Source organism: Hippoglossus hippoglossus, chromosome 19, assembly GCF_009819705.1.
Source record: "Hippoglossus hippoglossus isolate fHipHip1 chromosome 19, fHipHip1.pri, whole genome shotgun sequence".
NCBI lineage: Eukaryota > Metazoa > Chordata > Actinopteri > Pleuronectiformes > Pleuronectidae > Hippoglossus > Hippoglossus hippoglossus.
Window position 1 is genome coordinate 10,026,918 of NC_047169.1, and position 17,476 is coordinate 10,044,393.

A 17,476-nucleotide genomic window follows, 5' to 3' on the forward strand; every position below is an offset into this window, starting at 1 on the left:
AGCACATTGGAAAAATTTCCAATTTGAGCATGAGTCTTGGCCCCACTCGCCTCAGTTTTGACCCTAACAAATGTAAACAGATCTGGCAGCTGTGGACTGGCACGAGCTGATTTACATATGGTGGCGAGGACTCTGGCACAATTGACCAAATTCCAATGGCTACCTCCTTGATCGACGACTTGGATAATCGACAGAATCCAAAGCTCTCAGCCCAAGGGACACTTGAAAGGTCCTGGGTGATGTGCCAAAACAAACATATAATCAAGTTCACAACTGTGAAAGCCTTAGGAAATTACATTTAGACTGTCAATCTGTTTTTACTTCGTATTATACTTAAAAAATCACTTTCTAAAAATCTGAAGAAAAAAGTGCAAATCTTATATTTTCTTTTTCAACTTGTTACATCACTGCCATCTACTATGCTTGAGTGTGGACCATGGTTACCTCCTCTAAGGAGGGGATGTTTTCATCTCCATATGTTTGTTTGTTTGTTTATATGTCAGAAGCATTGAACAAAAACCCCTGGACGGATTACCATAGAATTTTGTGAAAGGATGCGGTACTGGTCCAGGAAGACACAGTTACATTTTGGTATGGATCCAGATCAGAGGGCAGTGCCAGGATTTTTTTCCCCTCCACGTTCTTTAACATTCAGAGATAGTTTCATAAGGATAATCATTATTATTATTATTATTATTGTTATAGTTATTGTTATTGTTATTGTTGTTGTTGTTGTTATAATTATCATTATTACTACATTTGTTCTTCCTTCTCAAGTGCTTTTAATATATGTATATGTATATATGAGAGCATATATGTATATGTTTAAGTGTGTGTGTGTGCGTGTGTACAGACTAATTCATTACTTTTGTTTTTATCCTCTCTTCCACTCCTTTGGATTAACTCCTGTTCCCTGATGACAGTCTATTAAGTGATTTGTGATCCAGGATCTTTATCTGAATCAACTTAACAATAGATAAATAATCGATATAATATAATGATATTACATGACCCTGTGGTTGCGGTGCAGTTGACAGCAGCCGGTGTTTGGCTCCGGTGCAGCAGAGGAGGTGAACGCGGAGGAAGTCCCCCTACGGTGTCCGGATGTGGACGTGGCACAGCGCTGCAGCAGTTCCGCTGAATGTCCGCTCCTGACACCGAGGAGAAACGGGATTAGTGACAAACAGCCCGGGACGACGTCGGCCGCCGGGTTTCTCAGCTCGCCCCGGACAGAGGATAGCCTTTACTATTCACAACACTTCGGGGGTAGGTTTCGGTTCGAGGCCGGTTAATGAGGCTCATACCCCCGTCCGGCTCTGACCACTGACGGCGGAGCTTGGGATTCTGTTTCGGTTAGCTCATGCTAGCTAATGCTAATGGACGGCTAGCATCGCCCCTCAGAGTACCTGGAGCTTTACTAGCTTAGCTGCTAGGCTAACGGATGCTAGGTCCGGTTGTGGCTATCCCCGGCCACAGCTGATTCAGCCGCTCGCTGCTGTCATCGTGTTTCAGGTTGACCGGCTGCCAGCGTCAGCCAGCGAACCAAACCCTCACCACCTTAAAGTGTATTAAACGAAAGCTGTTTTTACACCAGCGCCTGTGAGCCGCACCGCGCGTCACACCGGGTTGTGTTTAGGGTTTATTGCTTGACATGTTGTGTTGCTAAATGTCGGCTAGCCAGCGAGCTAATGCTAATGCGGCACTGAACTTGGCTCCTGTTAGCTTGTAGCTAGGCTCTCTAGCTTTCATTATTGTTGTCACACTTCACTCCTACTAAGCTTGTGTTCTTTATTTGTTAATCTTGGATGTGTTTGTGTCCCTTCGGGATTTCCAAACCAGCCAGCCGAGTTCCGTGATGGTGCAACCCCGGCCAGTGAGAGCAGATGTGGGTCACTCAACAGGCCCTACGTACTAAATAGCTGTGGGGCTCCAGCGATTGTATTTCTCGTTGTGGCACCTGCACTGCTGAATTATTCAAAGGCCCCGCTCGTTTAGCCCGTGTTTGTCTGTTAGCTGATACTCATCACTCTGTCATACAGGTGAGGCCACTCTCCACCGGCCTCAGTGAATACATAACTCCACTCTTGTGTGTCTGTTAGCGAGGCTCACACTTGACATGTGATGTGGAAGGACTGACTGAGCCTGTAAGTCGAGCCACTCACCTGGGGCCTTGTCATAACTCCACTGTTAAACATTTGTCTCAGGCACATGCATGAGTCCAGGAGAGTGTCACCATCATATCAGGCTTTTGATTTCTCTGAGAAAGTATCACAAGTCTAGTGGATTTGTTTGCCGTACATGTTTGGGGGAAGTGACTTGTGTCAACAGTCAGTTTGGTCAGTTTGTGTGTTAAGTGAATTGTTAAGTGGCCAAGGAGCAATCTGTGGGTGTGGCACAAAAAGCCAATAAAGGTGTTGTCACTCAACCAGGAAATAGTAACGTCATAACAAAGTGTGATGTGTTACTGACTGGAGACCTTGAGAGCTAAGAGCTGTGTAGCTGTCCATTTTGTTGTTTGTTAGTTCAGGTGTGTGATGAACTGCTCAGTGTGCGACTGTCCCGTCTTCTCACAACTGCCTCCAAATCTTTCCTCACAGAGATCTGACAATAGCACAGCTCAAGGACCATTTAACTAAACTAGACAACACAACACTTGAATGAGAGACTTTGCAGTTAAAAATAGATGCATTTAAATACATTCCTATTTTAGTTTTCTTTGCATTTTGTGACATTGACACACAGCAGTTACCAACCACTTGATGAGGCATGCCCCTGGGTTGTGTAATGTATTATGTACTGGATATATGTTGACATGAGTCATAATCTGACTCTACCCTGTAACATGTGAATGGAATATTCTATTAGCAAATCATGAAAACATCATGATCTACTTTCACAGTAGTCTCAGCAGTGAAATCTCAGTTTCCATCTTGGAAACAGGTTAAGTGAGTTTATCTCATAGTGGTGACAAGTCTTTTTACAACTGTTTCAAAATCTTTCCAGATTTAGGGATGAACTGAGGAGGATGAATGTAAACCAGCACACTCCAATGGCCTCTCCGTACGGCCAGCCCCAGCCTGGCTACAGCCATCCTGGCTACGCTCCCCTGGATGCGGGATATCCTGTCCCGTACGCACCCTACAACGGCCCTGCTTCAGCCTACCAGCCTGGGGCTCAACCACAAGGTAAAATGCAGCTTCTGAGCAAGTGTGCATCTGAGTGAGTGAAAGAGATTGACACCAGAGCTGCTTTCAGACATGCACTGGACTCCGCACTTCGTATTTTCTGCGGATGAGGTGCATGTGTGAGCGCAAATGTTCGAGTTAGATGCTCACTTGCAGTTTCTAAGGACTTTATCTGCCTGACCTCCTGGTATAAAGTCCGTAGAAATCCAGGTGAAGTTGAAGGGAAACAAAAGTCTTCCGGTGAAAAGGCAGAGTCAGACACCTAGAAGACACCGACAAAGATGTTAAGAGAGTTTGTGGTGATAAGAGCAGATGAGGTGTCGGATTGCTGTAAACATAGTCCAGTGATCTCCGCAGCAGACTCAATACGTCACTTCCTGCCTCAGCCTGCTGCATCAGGCTGCTTTACCTCTCACCTGAATAATGCCGAGGATTTATTGCAATTGTGAACACGACTGTGCAGAGAACCTCCCGCTGTGTTGTGCATGTGTGAAAGGCAAACTCTGGGTAAACACCGTAGCCAATTCTCCGGATTTTACCTTGAGGTCACGTCTGAAAACGGCTCGGGTAAACTGTGATGCTCTGCAAGCATCCTCAGAGCCAATTACTTTGCTTCCCGCCATCTGGATGACCATGTATGTGTGAGAAAAGCACTGACGCTGTGCATACTAATCTAAATATCAAATGCCCTCTCATTCCTTACTGTTGCTTTACGCTTTTCCCTACATCTCTGTGTGTGTGTGCCCTCTTCCCCCTATTTTCTTCTATTTCAGATTATTCTCCTTTCACAAGCTTTCCCTCTAAGGCTGTGGCAGCCACCCCAGTCTCTGACCTCTCCTCTCCTCTTGACTTAGGTAACTGCCTCCTGTGTTTTTCTTGCTCATTTCACACTCCACATGGTCTGCAATCATCAAGTCCTCCCTGCAGCTACAGGCATTATTCTTGCCAGCATGTCCTGAGACTATTATAATTAATGGCTGACTAGTTACTAAACTTTTTATTACTTAAGTTTTGAAGTAACGATAAACATTTTCCCATGTGAGAGAGATGTTCCAATTCAAAAACAGTCTCTGCTTACAGCCCCCTAGTAAAAACTGAGAATACAGTAGAGGATGCTGTGAGCGATTGGGCGTGTGAATGATGTGTCTAACATGTGACAGACGCAATACTGAAAAAAAACCCAATAAGGATACAAATATCTCTAAATGAAAAAGAGGAGCCATACACGTAGAAGGCACAAAGATGTCAACTTGGAAAGACAAGATTCAAGCTTTTGGTGATACAGGCCAACGCAGGGGTTGCTGTGCTGTAAACAAAAACAAGTGATCTCCGCATTGGAATTTATACATTACGTCCTGCCTCCTGCATGTTGGACAATCCTCACATGAATGCTCCTGAGATCTACCTGACTAACCAGAAACATCCCTGTAAATGTCAGGTGTGGCTTTCATTCCCAGTCTTGATTGGTCCCATTAAACCGACTGACCCTCTCAGCACAGTCCTTGTATCAGTATGTTGTCTGTGCTCCTAACTGTTGGAAAAATGTGGAATATAATAATTGTAGTTTCCTATAGCCACTAATCTCGTCACAACAGAAAGATTGAAATCAGAACGGATCCACAATTGTTTGCAACAGGTTTTAGCTTTTTGAAGGTCTTTGTGTGTAATGTCTTGTCTCTGCTGTTCAGGTCCTGCCAGGGGTCCTCCCACATCTGGAGCCCCGCCAGTCTCAGCGCCTCAACAATATAATCAGTACAGTCACAGTCAAGGGGAAATGCCGAATGGACCCCCACCTATGACACAAGCACCAAACAGGTAGTTACATGTTTATAGATTGTTCTTGTCACTAAAATGTTCCCACACGTTACGTTTTTTATATAAGATTCTTGGGCCTAAAGGTTTTGGGTACTGTTGGGTGGAAATGCGACTTCAATGAATTTTGTTTTTCTAGGCCTCCTGTATCTCAGCCGTACAGCCAGGGAGCTGTGAACATGACAGGGTCGCAATCCAGCTATCCTCAACACCATGGGCCTCCACCCACAATGCATCAGGTCACCAACCAGATGACTGGGATGCAGATCAACTCTGGACCCCCAACCCCAGCAGGGCCAGGATATGGTAAATTTGGGTGGCTTTATACTTGACTGGAATGATGATTTAAATATGAGATGGCCTTCGCTGTGGACATACCTCAACAGAAACCTGAATATTATGTAAATACATGTAGTCCCTCACAAACGCTCTCTCTTGCTCTCTTTCCCCAGTTCCACCTCACTCCTCCCAGCTTCCCATCAGTACCGCCTACTCTGCCGCACCTTCGCCCGCCTACACACAAGCCCCTCCACCGGCATCCTCGGCTCCCACCCAGCCACCAACTCCCAGCGGCCCTGCAACTTCTCAGCAATACTACGGAGGCCCACTGCCTCCTTCTCAACAGCCATTCAACTCTTCTGTTCCCCCTACCTCTCAACAGCCGTTCACCTCCTCTGCACAGCCCCCTCCTTCCTCTCAACAAAACTTCCCTCCCTCTTCCTTCTCAGGTCCCATGCCTCCACCAAACCAAGCTCCTGCTCCTCCAGTGTCCCCACCACAGCAGTCCTTCCCCCCAAACCAGCCCCCCTTCTCCTCAGCACCTCCACCCTCCAGCCAGCCTGCCTTCATCTCTGGTCCGCCTCCCCCTGCCCAGGGCTCCTTCCAACCCAGGGCACCCCCTCCTTCCTCTCAACCTGGACCTTTTCCTCCCCCTGGTCCCCCTCCCACCTCCACTCCCCCCGGCCAATACCCAGGCCCCATGCCTCCTCAACAGCAACCCCCTCCATCCCAGCCATCACCTTATCACTCAGGACCGTCTCCTCCCAGAGCTCAGATGCCTCCAACTTCCATGGCTCAAAGCAACCACCTGCCTCCAGGACCACAGGGCCCACCGTGCCCTCCTGGGCCCCTGCAGCAGCCTCCATCTCAGCCTGGTATGCAGGGTGGATACCCTCCTCAGCAGAATGGTGAGGAGACTGCAGCTTACTATAAGCTATTACTTGTTACCGTCACTTTTTTTTTCCCATTGCTAAGCAGTTTTCTTTTTCTTCTTAAGGTGCTTTTGGGCAGGTGAGAGGCCCTCAGCCTGGCTATGCAGGCCCTTATCCTGGGCAACCAAACTATGGAGCCCCTGCACCAGCACCAGCTCCTGCTCCAGCTGCACAGAAAAGACTTGACCCAGATGCCATTCCTAGCCCGGTGAGCAGACAAACACATTTACCGAGTTCTTCATTTATGACACATACCGACTTGTTGTAGTATTTCTATTTGTTTATCACACAATATTTTGAGACAGAGTCGTTGTGAGGAATGACGACTTTGCAGCACGACATGTACACTCAGTGATCATGTTTTTAGATACACCTATAAAGTCCAACGCAATCGAATGTGTCATAGAGTCCTTTTATGATGCATTTCATGTTCAGGGTTTGACTCCGTCATCCAGGTGTTGATTAAAATTAACAATGAGGTCAGTGGTGGTGTTTTGCTGTAATGCATCATATTCAGAGGATCTATTTATAATATTCTGCCTCCCTCATGTGTCTAAAGAGATAAAAATAGAAACACATCTGTCTAATGTTGTTCAGTAAGACCACACAACCAGCTATGATCTTAGTAATTAACATATAATTGAATTAACACATTTCTGACAGTATAATCAAAAGCCAAACTCTATAAACTTAATCAAGAGACGCCCATAAGATTCATACACATACGCAGAAGCTTGACCACAAGTGGATCATCTCAGGCGACTACAACAGAGCCCGAACACAGCGTTGACGCCTGCTGTTGACATTTTGGGTTCGACTGTACAGGTGTACCTAACAAAGTGTCCACTGTGTGTATATGACTTTGCATTAACCATGTAGGGCTGGGCAGTAATTGTTATTAGTATTATTATTATTATGTCATCCTTTCATTGAACAGGATTTGTAATTATTATTATGTCATATAACAAGTTACTAAAATGCAATATGTTGTGAATGTCACTATCATATCTATCATAGTTCAATACCAAAAATAATAAATCTAATAAATAAAAATGTGTTCACCCAACCCAGGAAGTCACATTCTCCTCTAACTATCACAGTATATATATATAATTATATATATATATATATATATTTTTTCCCCTTTGCTCTGAGTACTGCCCAGCTGTAGTAGCACAGAGTCTAACAGTAGTATTGTCTCTTTGTTTGTGATCTTCTGTAGTCTTCTTACCTGTAGAGCTGCTCAGCATGTGTGGCTACTGGTATATTAACTTATATCTACATGCACTTGCCTGTCATGAAGCCAATACAATACCACTAATCTATAATCAACACTACTGACCAGTATCTGTTTGAATTACCACAGTGCTGCTTGCTGCTCAGTGCAGTATCACTGAGATTTCTCTTCTCAAATCTTTTTTTTAAACTTTTCACTCTCTGTATTTATTTTTTTATTTTGTCCTGTTTTCGCACAATTTGCTGGACAAACTTTTGAATGTAAAGCAAGCGTCTGACATGCCGGCTGTGCAGAAATCAAGACATAGAATAGATCCAGACGCTATCCCCAGCCCAGTAAGTTTCCTGTGTGTGTGCCTGCCTTTTACCGCTGCTGCATCCCTGTCGCCTCTTCTCGCTTGCACTAACCTGCATCTCTCACCTCTTATTCTTTCAAACCCCTCAGTCAGAGATGGCTACTGTCAGAAATAAGAACGATATAGACTTGTTGTTTGTTATGTTAATTCTTCGGTGAACCCTGCTTATTTTTGTCCAGTAGAACTGGAAATATACTCCATTTATCTTCTGCAGATAAATTCCGGCAGCAGATAAAATAGTTACTGTAAATTAAACTTAATTTTTTGTGGAAATTAAATTATTTCCTTTCTTTAACCGAGAGTTAGACGATACGGTTGACACTCTCTTGTAATCTTAACTTTGACATATTATTTCTACTTTAGTTTTTTGCAGTTTGTCATTTATGCAGCTCAGCCTGCCACCCACCCCCACCCCCCTTAATCTGTTTCCATGCCTTGCATGCTGGCCTGTAGTCTTTTGACTTACCCACAATTCCTTGGATTAATGGCATGCCTTGATAAATCCTGCCCTTTTTTCCCTAGGGGATGTCATTTAGATCTGTTTTTATCATACTTGTTGGTCTACACAAGCGGCTTCAGCATGAATCTGTACCACATGTCATCTTTGTCTTGGCTTGACTATGAATATTTTGTCCACAGATGTTGACTTATTTCATTGTGTGCTTAGTAGCTGTGTGTGTGTGTCGGGGTTGTGTGAAAGTCCTCTCCTGCGTGGTTAAGTGTTCCTCTTTTAAACTTTGTTAGTCCCGGGGACAGTGTTATGTGAACATACATGTGTTTTTATGGTGTGAACGATTATGTATTAAGAAACCTTGTTTCCCCTCTCTCCCTTTCAGATCCAGGTAATAGAGGATGACAGGGCTAAGAGCAACGAGCCATTCACTACAGGGGTCAGAGGTCAGGCCCCACCGCTGGTCACCACCAACTTTCAGGTCAAAGACCAAGGTAGCTTCTACTTTCTTTTAAGACATACTAACTAACCCCTTTCATATTTCCAATTCTTGAGGAAGTGTTATTCATTCACACAGGTCATCTCATTTCTTCACTTAGTTACAAGTCAAAAAAGGATGTTGCCATGTATTTATTGTGATATTGATTGAAGAATTGTGTCTGTGTCCAGGGAATGCCAGTCCCAGGTTTATTCGCTGTACAGCGTACAATATGCCTTGCACAGCCGACATGGCCAAGCAGTCTCAAGTGCCACTGGCCGCCGTCATCAAGCCCCTCGCCACACTGCCACCAGATGAGGTGAGACCCTTCTTCCTTCCACTCTCTCGTCTCTCTGGTATTGTAGATGAAGTCCTGTTAAATAGGACTTTATTTGAAATGTGGCTACATGTTATTGCATGATAAGAGAAGAAGTGAGTCCATTGGAACGCTATCAGAAAGCAAAAAAGGAAAATACATTATTTAAAGTCAAGCAAGGTGCAGAATATATAGGACTTTGTTGACAAATGTGAAATATTGTAATATTATGAATAATTCTGTTCGCCACCTAAAGATTTCCCTTGTCACAAAATCCTTTGAGTATGGAGGATAGATTGTAGTTTTAATCTGATTGATCAGTGAACTTCCTCTGTATTTCACCCTGTGTATTCCACACTGCAACTCTATCTTCTACTGAGATTTTCGTACCAGTTATACAGCTTTTACTCTGAGCTTATTTTGAAAAAAGATTAGTTTTCAGGGCAATGCCCGATATGTAATTATTATCACGACACGCCTGTGATGTCAGTGGGATAATCCGTCTCAAAATCATAGAGCTGGGAGTGGCTGCATGACCTTGTTTCATGACCTTGTTTCATGCATTTGTCGTCAGTATCTAGACTGGAGTAGTTTAATATTACGTCATTTTGGCAGGAAAAGCATCTGTAGGGAAGAGAGGTTGTAGATCTTAAGTCATAAGGGTGTGGCACACATAACCTCCTGTTTCAGTAATTCTGTCCATAAAAGGTTTTAGATGAAATCACTCTCTTTGCTTTATAAGGATTCTCTGACTCTTTTTCAATGAACCTCTTTGGCACAGACCCCACCGTACCTGGTGGACCATGGCGAGGGTGGTCCAATCCGCTGCAACCGCTGCAAGGCCTACATGTGTCCATACATGCAGTTCATAGAGGGCGGGCGCCGCTTCCAGTGTGGGTTTTGTAGCTGTGTCACAGAGGGTGAGTTTGTGTTCATTTAATTGGGCAGTGAATAAATAAGAAATACATGTTTTCATAAATGGAAGAGTATTTATATGCTTTGTTTATCCTTCCGCTGTTTGCCCATAGTGCCTCAACATTACTTCCAGCATCTGGACCACACTGGTAAGAGGGTGGACTGCTATGACAGGCCGGAGCTTTCGCTGGGCAGCTACGAGTTCTTGGCCACTGTCGACTACTGTAAGGTAAGACCTGGTACCAAGGTATAGCATCCACAATGGGTTGTTTACTCCTGAGTTTCCTCAAGGATCTGCAGGAGTAAATCTTTGCAATAGAAGCTTGTTTCAGAAATGGGTATGAATGAAACTATAATGAACGAAGACATCAGGAATAACAATAACCACCAAGGAAATATCAGCATAGACTGGTCTACATTAATTAGCAGTGTAGTCAGTCCTTATCCAATTATTTGATATAAGCAACGCCTGTAGGCTCAATTGGGTCTCAGTGAAATTGGCTCGGTGTCTGTTTTATTTAATGGGTGTCAGTTTGGAAATGATTCTATGCAGCTAACAAAACGGTGTGTTATCTTGATGGGTAAGGAATCGATATTGGTATTGATGAGATGGTGCACTCACAAAAGTCCAAGGCTGATCTGCAACTGATATTAAATGTTCTGTTTAAATATTGTCGTAGCTAAATATAGCCATGAGAATATTTAAAGGCTTTGTAATATACTTATTATATATTTGCATCACTTAGTCTTCTTTATTTTAATCCCACTACAAGTCCAGGTATGGTGGAAAGTTTTTATTAATATTGTAATGCTGTGTTCTCTGTGGTTTTGACCAAAATTAGACGTGATTTAGGATTCAGATTAACATAGAATTGCTTCTGCGACACCAACTCAGTGACTGGTTTTATTCTGGGATTGAATCAGTGATTACTTTTTATTTATTGGATAGAAAAGTAACTTTCAGGCAGCACATTGAACTGAACACACAATGAAGTTCCTCTGTGATTAATATTTTACTGTAATTTACACGCATCTTCATACTTTGTCTTGTCCCAACAGAACAATAAGCTCCCTCAGCCTCCAGCCTACATCTTCCTCATCGATGTGTCCTACAACGCTGTGAAGAGCGGCATGGTCAACATCGTCTGCCAGGAACTGAAGACCCTTCTCGACTACCTGCCCAGGTAACACACGAGAAGAGGGAAGAATCATTTGCTAGAAGCAGGGAAAGAATAATGGAAGAAAATAGGGGGGGAAATGATCCAGTGAAGAAAAGGCTGATGGAAGAAATTACAAGGATGGAATGAGGAAATTAGAGCAAGGATGAAAGACTCAAAATAGAATGAATGAATCAAAAAATATAAGGGGGGAAAAAAAGGAAAAGTTTTGAGAAAGGAAAAATATTAATTAAGCATATTAGATAATTCAGTTAGTCTATACAGTCATTTCTAGCCCATGACCAAATGTTGACCTTTTTCCCATCTCCTCCTTTGTGTCTGCGTCCAGGGAGAACCCAGAAACGGATTCTGTGGTGCGGGTGGGTTTCGTCACCTACAACAAGGTTTTGCACTTCTACAATGTCAAGTCGAGCCTGGCCCAGCCACAGATGTTGGTGGTGTCGGATGTGTCGGACATGTTTGTGCCCCTGCTCGATGGCTTCCTGGTCAACGTAAACGAAAGCCGGCTAGTTATCGAGAGGTGGGCTGACGCAAAGCACTGCAACAAATCCTCAAGGTTTCGATGGAAAGTCAAATTGATCCGATTTCATCACACGCTGTTTGTGTTTTCCAGTTTACTGGACCAGATCCCAGAGATGTTTGCAGACACCAGGGAGACGGAGACGGTCTTTGGACCTGTAATCCAGGCAGGACTGGAGGCACTGAAGGTAAGCACTACGGAAAGTCGGGAAAGTCTTTTAACGGCTTGATAAATTCATTTACAGTTTGAGGATTAAAAAAGCTAAAATTATAAAACCAACCATCAAACAGACAGGGGTGAAAACATCACCTTCCTTATCAGAGGTTATTACTCGGGTAGCTTTTAATACGTCTGTATACATGATACTTGGCTTGTAAAGAGCATGATTTCTATGTTGCTGTGTCATTTTCTCAGGCTGCAGATTGTGCTGGGAAGCTGTTTGTGTTCCACACCTCTCTGCCAATCGCAGAGGCTCCTGGAAAATTAAAGAACAGAGAAGACAAGAAGCTGATTGGGACAGATAAGGAGAAGGTAAACACGAGTGAATCAAGTTGTGCTTTAACTCAACGTAACAAGGCATTTTGAATAATGTTTTGTTTATGTATCACTCATTCACTTCCTTCACGCTGACTCTCCTTCCTCTTCAGTCTCTGTTTCAGCCCCAGGCCGGCTTCTACAACACCCTCGCTAAGGAGTGTGTGGCCCAGGGCTGCTGCGTAGATCTCTTCCTCTTCCCGAACCAGTTTGTGGATGTTGCCACGTTAGCAGTGGTTCCCGTCTCCACCGGAGGTTCAGTCTACAAATACACTTACTTCCAGGTGAGAGGAAATCACTCTCTTCCTTCCTTCAGTCTCACCCTGAAGCTGCAGCAGGTTTTTCATCCATGATTTTGAGTGTTGCCTGCTGTTCATGATATACTGAGTTTTGATAAATTAAAGGCTTTCGTTTCTCATTGTGTTTTTGTTTCCTTTATCCCAGGCTCCATCTGATCAAGAACGATTCCTGAATGACCTCAGACGAGACGTTCAGAAACTAGTAGGGTTTGATGCCGTCATGAGGGTGCGAACCAGCACAGGTAAGTCACTCCCTAGCTGAAAACCAAACGAAAAAACATAGTCAGATTGAAAGAAATGTGACAATCTCCTCACCTGTTTTACTCCCGTCCCTCAGGTATCAGAGCGACAGACTTCTACGGCTCCTTCTTCATGAGTAATACCACAGATGTGGAGCTGGCAGGCCTGGACTGTGACAAGGCCGTCACTGTCGAGTTCAAACACGATGACAAGCTCAGCGAGGAGACAGGGGCACTCATGCAGGTGGGCACATTTGTCTTTGTGACAAAAACACATTTTATTTTGAGTTTTAAATCAAATATTTTAAAACAACAATGATCAATTATCAGATGATGGTAAATCGTAGCCATCTGACATTCTTGTTATTATCAAATAACCTGGCATCAAACGTAGGCTATATTAGAGCGCTAGAGCTGTCAGAACGTAGAGGACCAGTAATTTAAGAGTAGACCCTCAGTGTTTTTAAGCAGCGACTTTCTTGACTTCACTGAATGACTAAAATATCCTAGAAACAACAAATACAAAGTATTTTCGTGTGTAAGAAACCTCTGCCTCATCTGTTTGCCCGCAGTGTGCCGTGCTGTACACCAGCTGCAGCGGACAGAGGCGCCTCCGCGTCCACAACATGGCTGTCAACTGTTGCTCTCAGCTGGCTGACCTCTACCGCAACTGTGAGACAGACACAATCATCAACTTCTTCTCCAAATATGGTGAGGACGGCTCACAGAGCTCAACAGGGAGGAGGAGGAGAGCGTACAGTAGAATTTTACACACTCAGCATTTTACTCTGAAAGTCTGAACAAGGCGTAAGTGGAGAAATACATGAGAAACATTTGTTCTTAAAGCCAAGTAAGAGCTTCTCCCGTGGAGCTGCAAGTTAGCACCAGTAGAACACTGTGGCTGTTCTTCACAGATATGCAGCCTTGTAAATATGAATCCGGACATTGCTAAATCACCAGGATAAAGACGAGTGGAAGATGTTACACTGCATATGTCTGATTCTCCAATTATAATCAGCTTTATGAATAAATTAGTTTGTTGTTTTTAAGAGATCATTGTAATACAGTAATCCATTTATTTTATACTTTTCTTTCTTTGTGGCTGTTTCGGTTAATGTTTGCACTGTGTATGTGTTCGACAGCTTTCCGGGGCGTCCTGACCAACCAAACTAAGGCGGTGAGAGACACTCTGGTCAATCAGTGTGCTCAGATTCTGGCCTGCTACCGGAAGAACTGTGCAAGCCCGTCATCGGCTGGTCAGGTACGGAAAACATCAGCACTTTCACTTTCCGCTGACATCACATTCACTCCTTTGCTCCCCTGCTTTAAAGTTTTCTGTATGTGTATTTTCCAGCTGATCCTCCCAGAGTGCATGAAGCTGTTACCCGTCTATCTGAACTGCGTGCTGAAGAGCGACGTGCTGCTGCCGGGAGCCGACGTCTCGTTGGACGACCGAGCTTACCTGAGGCAGCTGATCAGCGGCATGGACGTCTCAGAGACCCACGTCTTTTTCTACCCCCGCCTACTGCCACTGGTGAGATCTCACACACACTAACACACACACACACACACACACAGAGCAGTTTGATCAGCAGATGGCATCTAATAGTGTTATATCTCTTTGTTTTTCCAGATTAAGCTTGAAAGCGGGTCGTTGCCGATGGCAGTGAGGGACTCGGAGGAGAGGCTGTCGAAAGGAGGAGTATACATCCTGGAGACGGGGCTCCACCTCTTCCTGTGGGTGGGAGCCAGCGTTCAGCAGGAGCTGCTGCTCAACATCTTTGGCACGCCGAGCTTCAGCCAGATCGACCCGAGCATGGTGAGAATCATATCAGAGAGACATATTGTTGTTGTTTTGATTCCACACAAATTGTAATTAAAAGCTAACATCAATTATTATTGATTTTTCATTAATGAGGACATTTATCGTCAATTATTGGAAGATTATTAGCACTGCTGTGATATTGATTCAACCCTGTTAGTTAAAGTGTGCTCTGACGTCTCTGAATGTCTGTCCTCCGACTCTCAGGCAAATCTACCAGAGCTGGACAACCCGTTCTCTCAGAGACTCCGAGAAATTGTTGACTCCTTCAGAGCACAGCGACCACGATACATGAAGGCAAGTTCTCTCTTTTTCTCTCCCTCAGTCAAATGTTTGACCCCCAGCCCTCCTCCTGCCTGCTCTGTTCTTCTTCCCTTCCTTACACTTCTCATCTTCTCATCTCTCCCTCTCAGCTGATGGTGGTGAAACAGGAAGACAAAGCCGAGCTGATATTCAGGCACTTCCTGGTCGAGGACAAGAGCGCCAGCGGGGGAGCGTCATACGTGGACTTCTTGTGTCACATGCACAAGGAGATCCGCCAGCTTCTCAGCTAGGCACCCCCTCCCCCCACTCAGAGTTTCCCTTTGTTCACCTGTATGACCCCCGACCACCGCTGACCCAACCCACCTGGTTCACCACTCCTCATGAAAGAAAGAAAGCGCTTTATCATCTTCTTTTTTTTTTAAGCCTAACAAACTAAAGCTCTCGTTGCTGTTTGCCACAGACCAGCTGGCGGATCTCATCATGTGAGGGTGTGTGTGAGTGTGTGAGTGTGTGTGTGTGTGTGTGAGTGTGTGTGTGTGGGGGGGGGGGGGAAAGAGAGAGAGAGAGAGAGAGAGAGGGAGGATGTGATGTCAATAGAGGTTTTCTCTGCCTGTAATCTACTGCCCTATCACAGCAGGAGCAGAATAAGTGAGGAGGGAGGGTAATGTATATACACAAGTGAACAATTACATGTATGCAACAGATTAAATGAGCGATGGAGGGGGCTGATGTTGACGTAGTCGGTGTACTGTCTTATTATTAGCACTGAAAGGCTGTTTTGGGTGCATAAATGACCCTTAGATAGCAAACACTTTTTATATGATTGAATCCAAATAGAGTGAAGGACATCTACATACAAGACATAAATGGAATTACATATTAAATGCTGTTCTTTCTGTCTCTTCTCCCATTTAATCATGGCCTTAGTACCCCCTTCCCATGCTCCTCCAATCATGTTTGTTTGTTTCCAGATGTGAGGATTAGTTGACCGCTGCCCGATTCTTATTTCCCGATGTGGCTCTAGGTTCAAGTGTGAATTTAAGCACCTAGATGAACAGCTGGCAAGTTTTCACCTGCATTTAGAATATAATCTGCTCTGTGTCGACAGATCTACTGAAAAATATGGTGCGCTGAAAACACAGTCATTACGGTAATTCGTATCATGCAGATTTGTTTGATATCGGCCTCAGTTGAGTTTTCTTTGTCGGCATGAACATCTGCCCCCCCCCCCCCCCCTGTTTACTCACGGGCAAACCAGATGTGTATTTCAAATCACTGTCATGATTCTGTTGGGGGAGTTTTAAGTCTATGCAGCACTGGGAAAGGTCAGAGATGGAATAAAGGACAAAAGACTAAATGAGAGGGAAAAAAATGAGGATGTGAAGTTTTGATCTCAGCATGACGGCGATGGAGAATCCTCTGACTGAGGATAATACTGTCTGTTGATGGTATGTAGTGCGGCAGACTCTATATTAATGAAGAGTTTTGATGTCCTAAAATGTATAGAAATGCATTTTCAAGCCGACAGAAATAAACAGAGGGAAGGCTGATAAACAGACATGAGTTCATGTTTGCAAACTTTGAGTTGTCTCCGCACTGACTGAGTTCAGTGTGTAAATAAAATATATAATCTGTACAGAATTAATAAGAAAATAACAATTTTAAAGACCTGCCTGAGCAGCTGTGGTTTGTTGATGGTTGGTTTCTCTGTCACAAAAATGGCCTAAATTTAAAATCATGGCTTTTACCGGAGAAATAAAGACTGGCTTTGTGATCTGTGTGTGTGTGTGTGTGTGTGAGGGAGAGAGAGAGAGTGTGTGCGTGAATGCAGGGTCGGTCCTGGTGAATTTCTTCTGAGGAACAGAGGGATCAGCCAACACACACACACATTCTACCCATGAGATTTATTTCAGTGTTCTTCATTTATCACTTTCCGTTCTAATTTTTTTTCTTTTACTTTTACTTTCGTGTTCATTTGGTGTGTGTGTGTGTCGCCCTCTGTTCCATCTTTACGTTCACTGAGTTTGACCCATTGTCTCGACTGTAATCTTAATTTCTTCTCCTTTTTTTTTTTCTTTGATTTGTTTTTTTCATTGCCTCTTGGGACTGCTAATAAAATGAGGTTAAAACGAAACTCCACACGTTGCTTCTCTCTTGGTTTTTCTTTGTCTCCCCGAGAGAAAGCCTTTATTAGAAAATAATAAATGTACATATATTAGCTTCACATTGTTCTAATAATGACATTTGCATTATTGTGCAATTTTCCCTTAGTTTTTTTCCCGACAAAACATTTTCCACTACCTCTCAAGTGGCTGTGTTGATATCAAATACAGTTTTTTGTTATTTCCACAGTTACAGAGGTGAAAACATGTTTTTGCCTCCACACTTGGGACAGCCAGTGGTTGGAGGCAATATGTTTTCGTGTTGTTCGTCCGTCCCATCCTTGAGGTAATTTGTTTCAAATTTGATGTAAATTTAACTTGGATTCGAGATCAACAGATTTATGTGGTCAAAGGTCAAGGTTGCTGTGACCTCTTTTCAAGCAATCAAATTTTATTTGTATAGCCCATATTCACAAGTCACAATTTGCTCCACACTGCTTAACAGGGTGCAACATCCTCTGTCCTTAACCCTCAATACGGGTAAGGAAATACTACCAA

At 43.9% G+C, this 17,476-nt stretch overlaps 1 protein-coding gene across 5 annotated transcripts; it reads left to right on the forward strand.

The window, feature by feature from the left end:
* The first annotated feature begins 1,057 nt into the window (after positions 1-1,057).
* Positions 1,058-16,954, forward strand: sec24c (SEC24 homolog C, COPII coat complex component). Of its 5 annotated transcripts, XM_034570805.1 has the most exons (25): positions 1,058-1,266; positions 3,004-3,185; positions 3,959-4,039; positions 4,874-5,000; positions 5,137-5,303; positions 5,450-6,184; positions 6,274-6,416; positions 7,712-7,780; positions 8,637-8,745; positions 8,921-9,048; positions 9,827-9,965; positions 10,074-10,189; positions 11,020-11,144; positions 11,467-11,658; positions 11,752-11,845; positions 12,073-12,189; positions 12,306-12,476; positions 12,637-12,733; positions 12,829-12,974; positions 13,303-13,441; positions 13,873-13,991; positions 14,085-14,264; positions 14,364-14,549; positions 14,760-14,849; positions 14,966-15,106. In XM_034570805.1, exons 2-25 carry the CDS (start codon positions 3,026-3,028, stop codon positions 15,104-15,106), a joined length of 3,771 nt encoding a protein of 1,256 aa, XP_034426696.1. In that variant the 5' UTR covers positions 1,058-1,266; positions 3,004-3,025. The 5 variants fall into 5 exon arrangements, with proteins under 5 accessions (XP_034426696.1, XP_034426698.1, XP_034426699.1 ...); XM_034570807.1 differs by lacking the exon at positions 3,959-4,039 and having other exon boundaries at positions 14,966-16,954; XM_034570808.1 differs by lacking the exon at positions 7,712-7,780 and having other exon boundaries at positions 1,103-1,266; positions 14,966-16,529.
* Positions 16,955-17,476: the final 522 nt, after the last annotated feature.

What these genes read in the sequence shown, in the direction of transcription:
- sec24c (XM_034570805.1), top strand. Translation starts at nt 3,026, where the DNA reads ATGAATGTAAACCAGCACACTCCAATGGCCTCTCCGTACGGCCAGCCC. An exon ending in TTGTAGCTGTGTCACAGAGG is followed by an intron (nt 9,966 to 10,073) that starts GTGAGTTTGTGT and finishes GTTTGCCCATAG; the next exon opens with TGCCTCAACATTACTTCCAG. An exon ending in GCCAGATCGACCCGAGCATG is followed by an intron (nt 14,550 to 14,759) that starts GTGAGAATCATA and finishes TCCGACTCTCAG; the next exon opens with GCAAATCTACCAGAGCTGGA.